This window comes from Indicator indicator, chromosome 8, assembly GCF_027791375.1.
Source record: "Indicator indicator isolate 239-I01 chromosome 8, UM_Iind_1.1, whole genome shotgun sequence".
Lineage (NCBI taxonomy): Eukaryota > Metazoa > Chordata > Aves > Piciformes > Indicatoridae > Indicator > Indicator indicator.
The window spans coordinates 25472517-25485782 of record NC_072017.1 but is presented as its reverse complement, the minus strand read 5'-3'; the positions used below and the strand labels follow the sequence as shown (position 1 = coordinate 25485782).

General features: G+C 42.1%; 1 protein-coding gene across 1 annotated transcript in view; it reads left to right on the top strand.

Annotated features, from left to right (window-relative positions):
• The first annotated feature begins 270 nt into the window (after positions 1 to 270).
• FAM13A (family with sequence similarity 13 member A) overlaps positions 271 to 13266 on the top strand; it is a 114840-nt gene continuing 101844 nt past the window's right edge. Inside the window, exons 1-3 of the mRNA XM_054383266.1 lie at positions 271 to 312; positions 2874 to 3063; positions 6099 to 6308. Coding sequence (XP_054239241.1) covers positions 286 to 312; positions 2874 to 3063; positions 6099 to 6308 — 427 coding nt within the window. The 5' untranslated portion in view covers positions 271 to 285. The remainder of the gene's footprint in view (positions 313 to 2873; positions 3064 to 6098; positions 6309 to 13266) is intronic.

Here is a 13266-nt window from a genome sequence, read left to right as displayed (position 1 = left end):
GGTGTCTCCTCTTCTTGCTCGGCACCACGCGGCTGGCTGACACGGGGTCGCGGTGATGTCCGGAGGGGGGGCGGGGGTGTGTCTCCCGGGGCAGCCGCGGGGCCTGTCCCACGCCGAGCCCCCCCGGCGGCTCCCGCGGGAGGGGCAAGGGGCAGGCCCCGTTTTCCCCATAGGCGGCGGGGGCGGGCCGGCAGGGCGGGAGGCACCCTGGAGCCAGGCCTCCCGCCTTGAGGGGGCCCAGTAAAAGCGCGCGGGCTGCGGGAGCCGGCTCAGCTGCCGGTCGGCATGGGGGCCGGGGCGCTGGCCATACGTGTGAGTAAACGCTGGGCGGCCGGGCCGGGGTCGGGGTCGGCGTTGCCGGGCGATCGGTTGCGGAGTGTGGCCAGGCCGAGGGGAGTGGGGAGCGACTGGTTGCTGCCTCTCTCCCGCTCTCCCCCGAGATCCCTGGCGGGGCGGGGCGAGGCGAGAGACCGGCCTGGGCCCGGTGCCTTTTCTTCGTCCCCAGCTTTCTCCATCTACGCCCTCAGCAGCTGTCGGTCGTTTGGGGAATCTGAAGATTGATAGTATGAAGACTAATAATCTAGAGGTTAATAAAGTAGATTCCGGGCTTTCCTTTTGCTTTCCTCAAGCAATTGTGCTGCATCGTTCCCTGTGTAATGTCGTTGGATGAGCTTGGAAAAGTGTGTCTCTGTGGCATATAAATAGCATTTCTCAACTTCAGCCATGCCTGGGTGGCACCATCGTGCAGAGATGATTACGCTGCTTTTTCCAGTCTTGGTTTCTCTGTGTAACATCAGGTCTTCCACCTATAAGACCATACAACATTGAACTCTTTGTTTCAGAGCTGTTTTGAGAGGATGGTTTAATTTTTATTTTGGTTAGATGTGCGTTTGGATAACCATGCATGATTTTTTGGCTAGTTAGGACATCCTCTCCAGATCCTGAAACAAGCTCAAAAATGTCCTCTGCTGTTCCTGTGGACATGGGAAGTTATTGTTGTTTCTCCAAGTAGATCCAGCTCCATGATGCAGGTTTTTGAATGCTTCGAATGGAAGCAGGCTAGAAACCTGTAGCTGAGCAAGACTGTAAGGCTAATTAGAGGCCTTTATTGGAAAAGCTCTGTGAACATAACAGCTGCTCAGAAACCGCTCAAAGGATTTTTGCTATCTTCTGAACTTAACCCAAGCTACACGATTTTTGCCTTGGCATGTGTCTGCCTGCAGTGGAAATCATGTATTATTAATTTAATCCTGAGTGGGATCATCTTGTTTGACAAGAGATGTAATATTTTAGTAAGTCAGATTCTCATTCAAACACTGATGCACTGTTTATCATAATATTAGGTCATAATAATGCTGCTTTTATTTATATATTACAATTTTGTTTCATAAGTAGTAAAAATGTTTTGGGGTGTGTGTGTATATATATATGTGTATATGTATATATATATATATATATATATCACCTGGGACTATAGAACACACATGTGCTCCAGATAGCTGTGTTTAATGGGAAAAACATAAAGTGAGTAAAGTGAACTGCTAGATCATTTTGTGTCTTAAGGAAGAGCAGTCAGTGGCAGCGCTGGTGCAGATATATGGGTTCTTAACAGATTGCAGTACAAATGCTGTCTCACACACAAAGAGATTTCAAGGGTTTCCTTAAAATGAAAGATACATGCCTCACTAAAATCTTAGTACAGTCAAGCACCAAGACCTAGGGAAGAGTCTGAGCACTACTTCGTGTTACTGCCAAATATTGTTGATGTTTGTTTCTATTACTTGTTCATTAATACAACACAGTAGGAATAAGTTAATTTTTAAGCATCACAGTCATGGTGGACTTCTTAAAAAAACAGATTAAATGCCATGGTAGCAGTGGCCCCTAGTTACTACACCATGATGTCAGAAATGTCAGGAAATTAATCAATGGCAAGAATTACATTTTTTGTTTGCTTGTTTTGAGTGAAGTTTGCTCAGTTGTACTGTGCTTGTCCATATTAGCAAAATAATGCTTAGGAATGTATGGAAATCGCAACTGTGGTAGGTGATGCTGCTGCTCTGTCTTGAGCTGTCTTTTCAAAACATGCAGCACTGTGCTTATTTAGATTTATGCCTATTATTGATCTTATAAATACATTATGTTATCGCCTTGGGTTTTATTAGCTATGTTCTCATGTTTTCTCTGTCGCTGCAACTCAAAACTTGTGAGAATGTTGTGCCTCCAAAAGAGCCTGTGGAATCTATTGCGAAGTGCTTTCTTTCCACCCCTTTTATTATGTGTGATTAGTTTGCGTAGTCACTCTCTAAGCTTAAAACCTCAGTAATTAAAATTCAGACTTAGCAGATAATAAACATAACAGAATCTTTCATAAGGAGCTATCTCATCTGACAATGGCCAAAATTAATTACTAGGGAACACCATGTAGAAGAAGGGTGCAGTAAACCTCCCCCAGTGTATTCTCCCAGATGACAGGCATCCTGAAGACAATCTGCACTAATGGTGGTGTATTGGGATTTTTTGTGTTCATCTTCGTCCAGTTGCTTTTGTAACCTGTGTGAACCGAGGGTTAAAAAAGCAGTCTCCTGCAATTCCCAGTTACTTATTCCTCTAATAAACTTTCATACAAAAGTGTGTTTCTCCCTTAGCTACACAATACTTACCTTCTTTTACTGTTAGTTACGCTTCTATTTTTTTTTCTGTTCATTTAAGTTTTTCTGCTTCACAGAGACTTTCCTATGATTAAAAGAAAATAAGACCAAAACTGTTGTGTAGCGCAGAAACCAGTTTTGATGGATGTATTCGTGTTGTGATTGCAACTTTCTGCAGCAAATGTGATTAATGCGCTTTTTGGTTTCTTCTGCTCTTTTAAGCAAAGCAAATCGGCTGTAAGATTGAAGGAGGACATGAAAAAAATAGCTGCACTTCCACTGAGCAAGCAGAGGGACACAACCTGTCCAAAGGTGTTTGGGGTGAGTCTTCTGGAGCTCCAGCAGCAGGGACTGAGCAAGAACGGCATCCCAATAGTTGTGTGGAATATAGTCGAGTACCTCACTCAGCATGGTAAGCCTAATGGGGAGTCACTTGTGCTTAACAGGACTCTTTATGTTACTCTTCAAAGGCAGAGATCTGTCTTTTTTTGTGGTACAGGGGCTAAAATAAGGTTGTAACGCTAACCACAGGCAAAGAATATTACTGTGTGTGGTTTGCTGCTTTTTTTTTCCCTACCTTGATGCTGAAGTTTTTTTAATAGGTAAACTATAGTGTTATAGGGCAGCACACTCTCATAAACAAGTCGTTCAGTTTATAAATGGAATATTTCACTCGTGAAGGTTTGTGCCATTACTAGTTGCAAAATATTTGTCTTTAGCACTCCCTGACAGTGAGAAGATGTAAGTACCTATACAGGGGTATTCACAGAATCACTGAATGTTAGGGGTTGGAAGGGACCTCCAGAGATCGTTGGATCCTACCCCTCCTGCCAAAGCAGGATCACCTAGGCCAGGTCACACAGGAATGCATCCAGGTGGGTTTTGAAAGTCTCCAGAGGAGGAGACTCTACAACCTCTCTGGGCAGCCTGTTTTCAGTGCTCTGTGACCCTCAGTCCAAAGAAGTGTCTCCTTATGTTGAGGTGGAACCTCTGGTTCTAGTTTGTACCCATAGTTCCTTGTCCTATCACTGGGCACCACCGAAAAGAGCCTAGCACTTTCATCTTGGCACCCACACCTCAGCTATTTGTAGATGTTGATGAGATCCCCTCTCAGCCTTCTCTTATCAAGACTGAACAGACCCAGTTCTTTCATACTTCATAGGAGAGATGTTCCAGACCTGCAGTCATCCCTGTAGGGCTTTGTTGGACTCTCTCCAGCAGATTCCTGTCTCTCTTGAATTTGGGATCTGAAAACCAGGTACAGTATTCCAGGTGTGAGACATGTTCTCACAGGTTTTCAGATAGATTCTAGTTATTAATTCCCACAAAGAAGCAGATGTCCCGTTCTTAGCTTCTCTTTGCTTTCATTTAATGAGACTTTGGTTCCCATTGTTGAAACATCTTTTTATCCTGTTGTTGAAATTCCTTTGCAGAAATCAAGAGCACCCTTTATGCACAGATGTATTCTGTGGCAGTTGTTCAGCAATGAAAAATATTCTATGGAGGTGATTTCATCTTACAAGACATTGTATTTGGTTCTACCCTCAGTATTTTCTTCTAGCTACTTGGTAGTGATAATCCAATTTCAAAGCCTTAGCTTCCATGTCTGTGTTTTGATCGACCCTCAGAAGCCGACAGATGCAAACATGGCTTAAGGGTTAGCTTGGATTAAGGTACAGAGCAAAGTTAAAACATGATCACAGCAGCATCTGGCTTGATCTACTTCAGCTTGCCTGAAAGTGGTCTTCTAGAACACTGAAAGAGCAAGAACGGAAAAAGTGTTTGCGTCATTTCGGGTTTAATCAAAACCAGAAACTGACAAGTACTCCTGCCTGCAAATTGTGGGCTGTGCTCTGTGTTCCATAAAAAGATCTAAATCCCACACAACTGTGTCCCAAACATGAACTAAACAAGCCAAGTTCTCTACTCTGCAGCACAATTAACTAGGCTTCTGAACACCAAGATGAGTATCCAGTCCTATAAAGATGCAAGCCATTCTCTTACTCAAAAGTGCAAGCAAAATCCCAAAGATGCCATCTTACATGGGAAGTTCTTGAAATGTGTGTCTTGTACTTGCTTAAGGTTTGTTTTGTGAATTAATGGTGAAGTTAACTGTGGAGACATTTTAAATAGAGGCCCAGGTAGGAATTCAAACTGTTGGGAGGCAAAGTGAATAACGGTTACTGTTTGTTCAGTATTGTCTTAGAACTTCCATTCTGCAAAGATGCTGTAGTGGACATTGTAAGGCTTTTTAAAGCCAGACCATTTCAGTCTCTCTTCTAGCTCTGAGGGAACTGATTAGCCATTTGTTAAAGCTGAGCTGACAGGCAGCTACATTCTTGAACTAAATTTGTCTATGTTAAAAGTTATGGGTGAAGACAAGTTTTCCTGTGCCGAGATTAGTAGTATCCAATTACAGTTACCAGTGTGTTTTAGCCTCCCTTTATTTCCATAGATGACTTTGGAAGAAGAAAGAAAATTTTGTCTGCATGGGGACTGTGTCCTTTGCTCACTGAGATGCGGTGTTTTCTGTTGCCCCCAAGATGGCAGCACTGCATGCTGCATAAAGTATTTTGTTGTGAATACAGGAATGTGGGATCTGTGAGCAGGATCTTATATAAGTCAAGTAAAATGATCGAGAGCTTGTCCAGTCTCCCCCCCCCCCCACCCCCCTTACTAGATTAGTTTGTCTTTCTCTCTACAGACTCTACTGTATCAGTATTAAGTTCTTGGACTGGATGCATTCTATCAGACTGCTGTTTCATATTGCCTACTCTGAACTAATGAAAACCATATGTATTTTTATTCTTTCACTGTTATGCTTCTGAAGAAAAATAATATTAGAAAAGACAGAATTTTTGAGGTGAAAGTATTCTAGGGGAAAATTAATTGAATGAGTTCATTTTTAGGTTTTGAATCTCAGTATGTGCCTAGATATTTGACATAGTGTGATTCAACTGTCTTCCTCCATAGAAACATCCTTTCTTCATTGCCTTCACTGGGTGTGAGATTTCTGGCCTGAAGTGATTGGTAGCTTTTCTTCTTCATTGTGGATATTTTGGGCTTTGAGGTGTCCAAAATACACATTTACTCACTAAGATTTATCATAAAGTTGCAGTGCTCTTTATGGAGTTGCTGCTACAATCAGCATGCATTCAGATGGTTTTGCTTCGTGGTGGTCACAGGTAAGAAGCTGTTGCCCTAAAATATGAAGCTAGAAGTAGTCATGTGTGTGAATTTGGTAGAGTCTCACTCAAGATAGCGTGCTACTTGCTAAACTGAAGCAACAGGACTCTTATAGAATCTGGGTCCTTTTCTGTTTAATCTGTGTTGTATTAATTGCCCTTGTTTGTAGTAGTACGAGTGTGTTATTCACACTGGAATGTTTCATCATGTGAATGGGATGTCTTAGTTCAGATCCATCTCATGTGCAATGTATAATTGCAGGTATGACACAGGAAGGCCTCTTCAGGGTAAATGGCAGCATGAAAACGGTAGAACAGTTGCGTCTGCAATACGAGCGTGGAGAAGAGGTGGAACTTGGTAAAGATGGGGACGTGTATTCGGCAGCCAGTCTTTTGAAATTATTTTTGAGAGAGTTGCCAGATGGGATTATCACCTCTGCCTTACATCCCAGATTCATTCAACTTTACCAGGGTAAGTGAGAGGTAAAATCTCCATCCTTCAGGGCACTTTCTTTCTGGATAACTGATTATGCTGTGAGCATAACCAATAGTCTCTGGTTATCTTTTTTACCTACTTTGTTCTGCATTTCCTTTGACTTTAGCTCTCGCCTGCTCACAGAGCGCTCACTGGTGTGCAATTCTGATGTAAGAGACAGAAAATTGTTTCTTATGTGTTTGGTAAAGTTTAGAATGTCTGTGACTTTACAACCCAATTATATCTTGCTGAAGATAAACTGAAATGATAAGCTAGTTTCTTTGAGCAAATCTGTAGACAATAGATGCAGTCTCTTTAGGACGTTTAGGATACCTTTGCTTCTGTTTGGCTAGAGTGATTTCTGGCAATTTCATTCTAAAGGACTCTGAAATGTTATAACTTCATCTGCAAATTAAACAGAATATCCATTGGGCCCAAAGCATACATTGTCGAAGTTTCTGCTTTTCACTAAATACTGTGATTGCCCGTCAAAAAATGAGCCAGTTTGCAAGTAACAGCAGACTTTACCTTTTGTTCCACCTCATACCACACAACCTCATTTTTTTTTTCCCTTTTGTTTGGAAAATGGATCAACCATAAGAAAGAGCATAATTTGTGTTTTGGAATGTTGAATCTTCCATGAGTGTCCGTCAAATAATTTCTCAACATCATTCATCTGTATCAGACAGGCTGTGATGTTGTTACATGGAATGTAACTTTGTTGGCTTTGTTCCTTGACTCTGTGGGTCAGTGGCAGTGCTTTTCTCCTGCTGCAGGTGCATGTTGCATCTTCCTGCTGTCATTCTAAGGTACTGCAAAGTGAGTGAATAAATGTTACTACAGATGTGCTCTTTGCAGTAAAGCAGGCAAATGTGATGCGTGATGCAGAGGAGGAATGTGCACTCTGACATGCATCCCTAGTGGAAAATGGTGCAAATGTCTCAAACTCTTGTCCTGAAGTCTCCCTTCTGCTTTTCTTGCCTGCAGTGGAGATGAAGTTTAGCCATTGCCTGGACAAGGGAGAACATAACCTGGTCCAAGCTGTTGAGAAGAGCTGTGTAGAAGAACTCTGTGTCTTTGAGTGCAAGCCTTTCGGCTGTAATCAGTTTGTGTGTGGACTGCATAAAACACCTTCCTCGTTTAATAAAGGTGTTTGAGGCCAAAGGATAGGGTTTAGGAAGTGTTGTGTAAAAAGGTGCCATTGTTGTAAAAAGTCCCTTTTTTCGATGGTCATTGTGCTTTTAGATTTCACCAGATCTGACTCATGAGCTGTATTTAGTTGTGATCTTTCTCATAAAACATTGTTTCAGTGGAGAGTTTGTTGCACCTTTGCTGTTCTACATGCATTTCCTACAAAGGTCATATTGGAGTATTGCACCAAGAACTGCTGATGTACTTTGTGAACAGTGCTATTTGTAGAACGTTTAATTTGTTCCTGCTTGCTACAGGAAATGCAACATTCCCCCAAAACACTTTCTATGGAAATAAGATAGGTGTTCTTACCTAGCAGATTTACTTAACAAGCTTTCATGTCTTAAAAGAAGTTACTGGTATAACTTATAAACCCAGTTCTGCAAAAATCAGTCCAACTGTGGCATGCCTTCATAGTTAAATTTGCCTGTATTGCAAAATAAACTCCAGATATAATCTCATGATAATTTTTTTTAGGAAAAGAAAAAAAGGTACTATATGAAAAATGCCAGATAGGTTGTTATGACAAGAGGAAGGCTTTTGTGAAGTTTGAAGAAAATTGAGGGCTGTTTTTCATGCCATGGAAAGTACAGCATAAATGAGTTGCTACAAAAAGCATTGCTGACTTTCTTGGGGTTCAGATTAGCCTAGGTGGTAGAGGGACCGTTGTTAACAGTTAAATGATCAACCAGCTGTGCAGGATTGGAGGAGTTATCTGCTCACTTATCAAAGTATGTACATGGGTATTCATGGGTATTCATTGCAAAATGTGGTACCAAGAGAGCGCGTGCCTGGGTGTTCTTTTTGTAGACTGTGAAGCAAGTAGGTCAAGCTGTTTCTGATCCAACAGGTAATTAAAAAGAATTTTGAATCTGGAGCCACTTTGCTGCATGTTCACAGTGAAGGCAGTTGCAAGCTTTATTACAACCTCGTATTCCCTCCTGTTGAAGCTTTGCATAGGAAATGTTTTTTTAGGAATATGTTAGAGTTTCTTTGGAATATTTTCAGGGATTAGTATCAGCGTTTTTAAAACCCGCTGAGATTTTGGCCTGAGAATAACACACAATTACTTTACTTCCTGTAAAAATTGTTAAGGAATTGTTAAGGATTCCTCTAGTTTAAAATGTAGCCTGACTGAAAATGACAAATTTTACCTTAGCTGTAATCCTTTTTAATTCTGGGTGTAGCTGTCGTTACCAAATCAAAGAGTAAATCATCTGCCCTTTTATGAAAAACAGAGAATGTGACCCATTGGTGGTTCAGGACGCTGCACAGCTGGTTTGGCTGTCTGCAGCCCATGCCAGGTGCAGTGAAACTGAGCTCTGTATGCTGCCCTAGAGTCTTGATGCATTGCTATGTAACGCCAAGACCGTGCAGTTCCAAAAAACACCATGTAGCATATCCTAAGGGCCATGTGGTGTGCCCTGACAGCCTCTCTCTGCCCTTGGAGAAGGGGCAGTGATGGTGGGACCTGAGAAGGGCCTCCCTGTGTAAATGATGTTGATCAGAAATATGTGTAGCAAGTAGAGGCCAGGGATATATTGATAGTGATCTTTGTCTTGGCTTGTCTTCTCAGAGCCCCTGGCAAATATGAAAGCTGCTCCTTGCAGGGTGTCCTGGGGTAAAATATGTTCATCATGATTTTTGCTGTGACTGTGTCTTCGCTGCAGAGCAGAGCTGTGCCTGCCCATGCAAAAGAGGCTGTGCTTACAGAGCAGTGGTTTCCTTCAGAACCTCAGCTGGAAGAAATCAGCAGCTCCCATACATCAATCCCTGCTTGAACTTGTTTATTCCTTCTGGCTTTTCATTCCTTATCTTTTGATCATAATCACTGAGTCTTAAGACATTTGTACATACTGGGAACTGTGTGCACAGCTCTTATGCCCTTTCACAGGTCACTTGCTTTCATCAAGACGTGTTGCTATTGTACTTTTCCTTTTTGGCATAAAGCTTTTCTTTATGTGAATTTCTTTGTTGCCATTGTTGCCTTCCTTCCTCCAGTGACTATACAGAGCAATATGGGCTCATGTCTTCCTGTAGTACTCAGTCTAATTAAGTTCAGTGCAATTTGATCACTGGCTTCTTGGCATTTCTCTGTCCTAGAGAAATTTTATTTTACAGTGAGCAGCAGCTGGATATGAGTTCTGTTGTGCATACCTTCTGCTCACAACCTGCTGTGGCTGGCAAGGTTTTGTCTGGTGTCTGTAAGCAGCCCTCCTAGTTTCAGGGAGAAGGATGGGAGGTGATGGAAGGGAAGGAACAGTTCCCTTCTGCATCAGCAGGTCACTTGAGAGAACACTTAGTAGCCAGCAGTTGTTTGAGTTACATAAACAAGCAGAACCAAAAATTTAGGCTTTCGAGGTCAAATTTCAACCTGAACAATGACTGTGAAAATGAATACATGAGAACTGACTCTTTAACCACAATAACTGCAGCAGTGTGACAAATTGGATTCACTAGATGTCTGTGGTTCTTCAGACTCTTAAAACATCCTTTTAACCTTTTTGTTTGGCTTTTATTGTCATTTTGGGTTGGGCAGGACTAGTTCCAAACTAGAGAAATAAGTTCTGTTTCCCACATGCAGATGTTTGTTATGGAGTAAAAACTCTTGGAACAGGATTTCTTATGCAAGTGATGACAGCAGAACTGCAAAAGAAATGAGAGTGCCATGCTCCCGATATATTGGGATAAAGCATAAATACAGCTCTGCAAAGTGCCATAATGATGCAGAGTGAGGGGTCTCAAGCTGGATTGTGATGGCAGCCTTCTTTTGATGAGGACTCCCAGCATTTCTGCTACTGATGGCAACAAGGTGTGATTTATTACTTTTTTTTCCCCTCTGAGGCAGGATTATGTCTGAAGCAGATTGCTTCTTGGAAGAGAGAAACTGGAGTCCCACTTCCTGCAGATTGTGGAGGTAGAAAGAAATGCTTTGATTCCTCCAACAGCTCAGTGGGCGTAGTGGTACTGCAATGTACAACCTGCTGCCTGTGTGCCAAAGATTAATTTCCTAGGGCATGTTGATAGCTACAGACAGATGCAAGCTTTTCTCTCTGCTCTTCAGGAAGGTAGAATGCAAGGCAGCTGAAAGCTAAGCAGTCGTGGTAGTATGACACTGAGCCTTAGACTCTCTTCTTTACCTCACAACAGAGATAATTAGGGGCACAGCACTGCACTGTTGTGGTTTCACTGCTTTCAGCTTGGAGTTGTTTGGGGTCAGACTATTCAAGGCATGAGCAAAGTAACTGCACACGTGTCTGCAGGCATCCATACCTTTAGGCAGCGTGCTTTGCAGCAGGAGAAGCAGCATGCAAAAAGATGGATTGGGGAATTTTAGACTATGCCTGTAGCATATCACAGAAACTCAATATGTTCAGAAATAGGATGAACCATTGGAAAATATGTCCCTCTTGTTGTGATCTGTGGGTGTATACTGAAATTAAATAAGACTGAAACCACCCTTGCAAATATGTCTGTGCCTCCTACACTGTCGAGGCTCCTGTTTCTAGTTAATTAACATTTTTAGAGAGGCTGCCTGTCCTTTTCAGTTGTCTCCTTGATTTGCCCCTCAGTAGTGAGTCCCTAACTCATGTCTGAGGTGCCACACTGCCCTTCCTGGCTTCCTTGGTCCTCTGCCTGTGTCACACTGTGCTCTGTGTTCAGCAAACAGACAGACATGGCACTTTGTGACATGGTTTAATGGCCATGGCGGTGTTAAGGTCAACAGCTGGACTTGATGATCTTGGAATTGACCTCTGTGATTTTATGATTCTGTGACTGCTGAGCCTAGATGTGACCTGAGACTGCTGGTTTCGTTCCATTCCTCAGCATGTAAATCATTGTCCCATTCCCTGGTTTCATGCCCTTTCTGGCTGCTCATCTAGCTAGGCTTCACTTGCAGATCTTTTCTGAGGTGTTGTCTGCTTCACACAGCTTCTGGCAGGCTCCCAAAATGAAAACCCCAATGCCTGTGACTGCCTTAGGAGCATTTTTCCCTTAACTGTCATTCTTCCTCCTTTTCTCTTGGTTTAGTGCAAGGGCTAAACTCCCCCACTCCTCCCACTCCTTGTCCCATCTCCTCTCTCCTCTCTCCTTAGCAGGAGATAAGAAGGGGAGGGGTAAAAAAGGCAGAGGGAGAGTTTTCAGTTGATTTACCCAGAATATTTAACTCCTCTGCTACAAGAATATCAGATTACAGCAGTATATATAGAAAACAGAAGGGAAAGGGAAAGGAATACCTATCCGAATCCCATAACAGGCAAAACCACAGCTGCCTGCTCCAGGACTGGAAAAGCTGGAGAGAGATTCTCCTGTCCAGGGCTGTGACACCACATAGCCCAAAATGCTGTAGTCATAAATTCATGATGCTGAGAGTGGGGAATATTATGTGGTTCAGACCACTACACCAATATTGGGCAAGATTTTCAAAAGACCTTCATGTGCTGTGCTTGAAAATCACATCTCTGTTGGTAGCAGGACATATCTGAAAATATGACTAAATTACCTATGAAAATCTGATACTCTTCTGTTTCCATCATTGACAAGGTTGTTTGTCTCATCTAAGGATGCTGGAGAGACTGAAGCATATGCTGACCTTCATGCCACTCTCTGTAATCTGGCTGGATAAGTACAACTGCACTTGGCAGTCTTGACTTCCACCTTGCACTTCACAAGATTAAGCATGTACATAAATGTAGTGCTTTGGTATATTTGATGCTTGTCTGCGTGGCAGCTAAAACAGTTCTGGTGCTTTAGCATTTCTCTGATGGTCAGTACCAACTAAGTAAGCCATAGTGAATGTTTTGGAAGCAAATTGAAAAATTGTCTAGCAGGTGGAAAAAAGGGGGAGGAATGCTCCAAGCAATTGATTGTCATGACTCAAGACTGGGTTTGCTCTGTAATAAGTTGAAAGGCTGTTTTATTTGAAGTGATGTAGTCGTGAATAGCAGAGGTAAAAAAAATGTACAAAGTGCATGGAATACTGTGTATGCATGTCACTTCCTAAATTTACCACAAATTGCAATCATAACTTTTAAAAATAAAGCAGAAATCCATTAAATAAGTGTCAGCAATGGGAGAATTAACAAATTAGTTTTGGTTTTTTGATTATATTGGGAGAAAGACTTGAATTCTTTCCCTTGTTTTTTCACTGGAAAAGCAGAAGAGAGGAAGGCCATATTTTTCTTTCTTCTATTTCACAAGGACAAGGAATTTTATGACTGAAAAAGTGGGATTTGCAGCCTCATGTTGTTCAGTGTCTCTGTGTCCTTCATTTGGGGTAATTTCTCGAGATCTTATGATCTGATGCCTGTCTGTGTTCTTGAATGTACAGAAATGAACAAAGGTTTGGCTGTGCCCAGCGATAAGCATCTCTGATGTTGATCCACACCATGTAATATATCATGGTTAATGAACAGGGACATCTTCACCACCAAATACAGCTGATGCCATGAGGCCAATAGCTGTGTTTGTTGTCAGAGTGCAAACTTATGTTCAGAATGTTCCTTGGCAGTTATTAGCATCTTTCTAGTTTGGAGGGGTTGGAAAATCCTTCAGTAAATGAAAAAGTATCTGTCAATCTAAAGCCCCAGGGAAGGCTTAGAGAGGCAGTTAGTTCTCAAGGGCATTACCTAATTGGATTGTGGGGTGCTGGTGGTGGTGGAAGACGTGATTTTTTTTTTTTTTTAGAGGTGACTTTGGCTTTCCTTATCATAACTGCAAGCAATTTACGCTAGAAAACACTATGTACTAGTTGTTTTGTTAT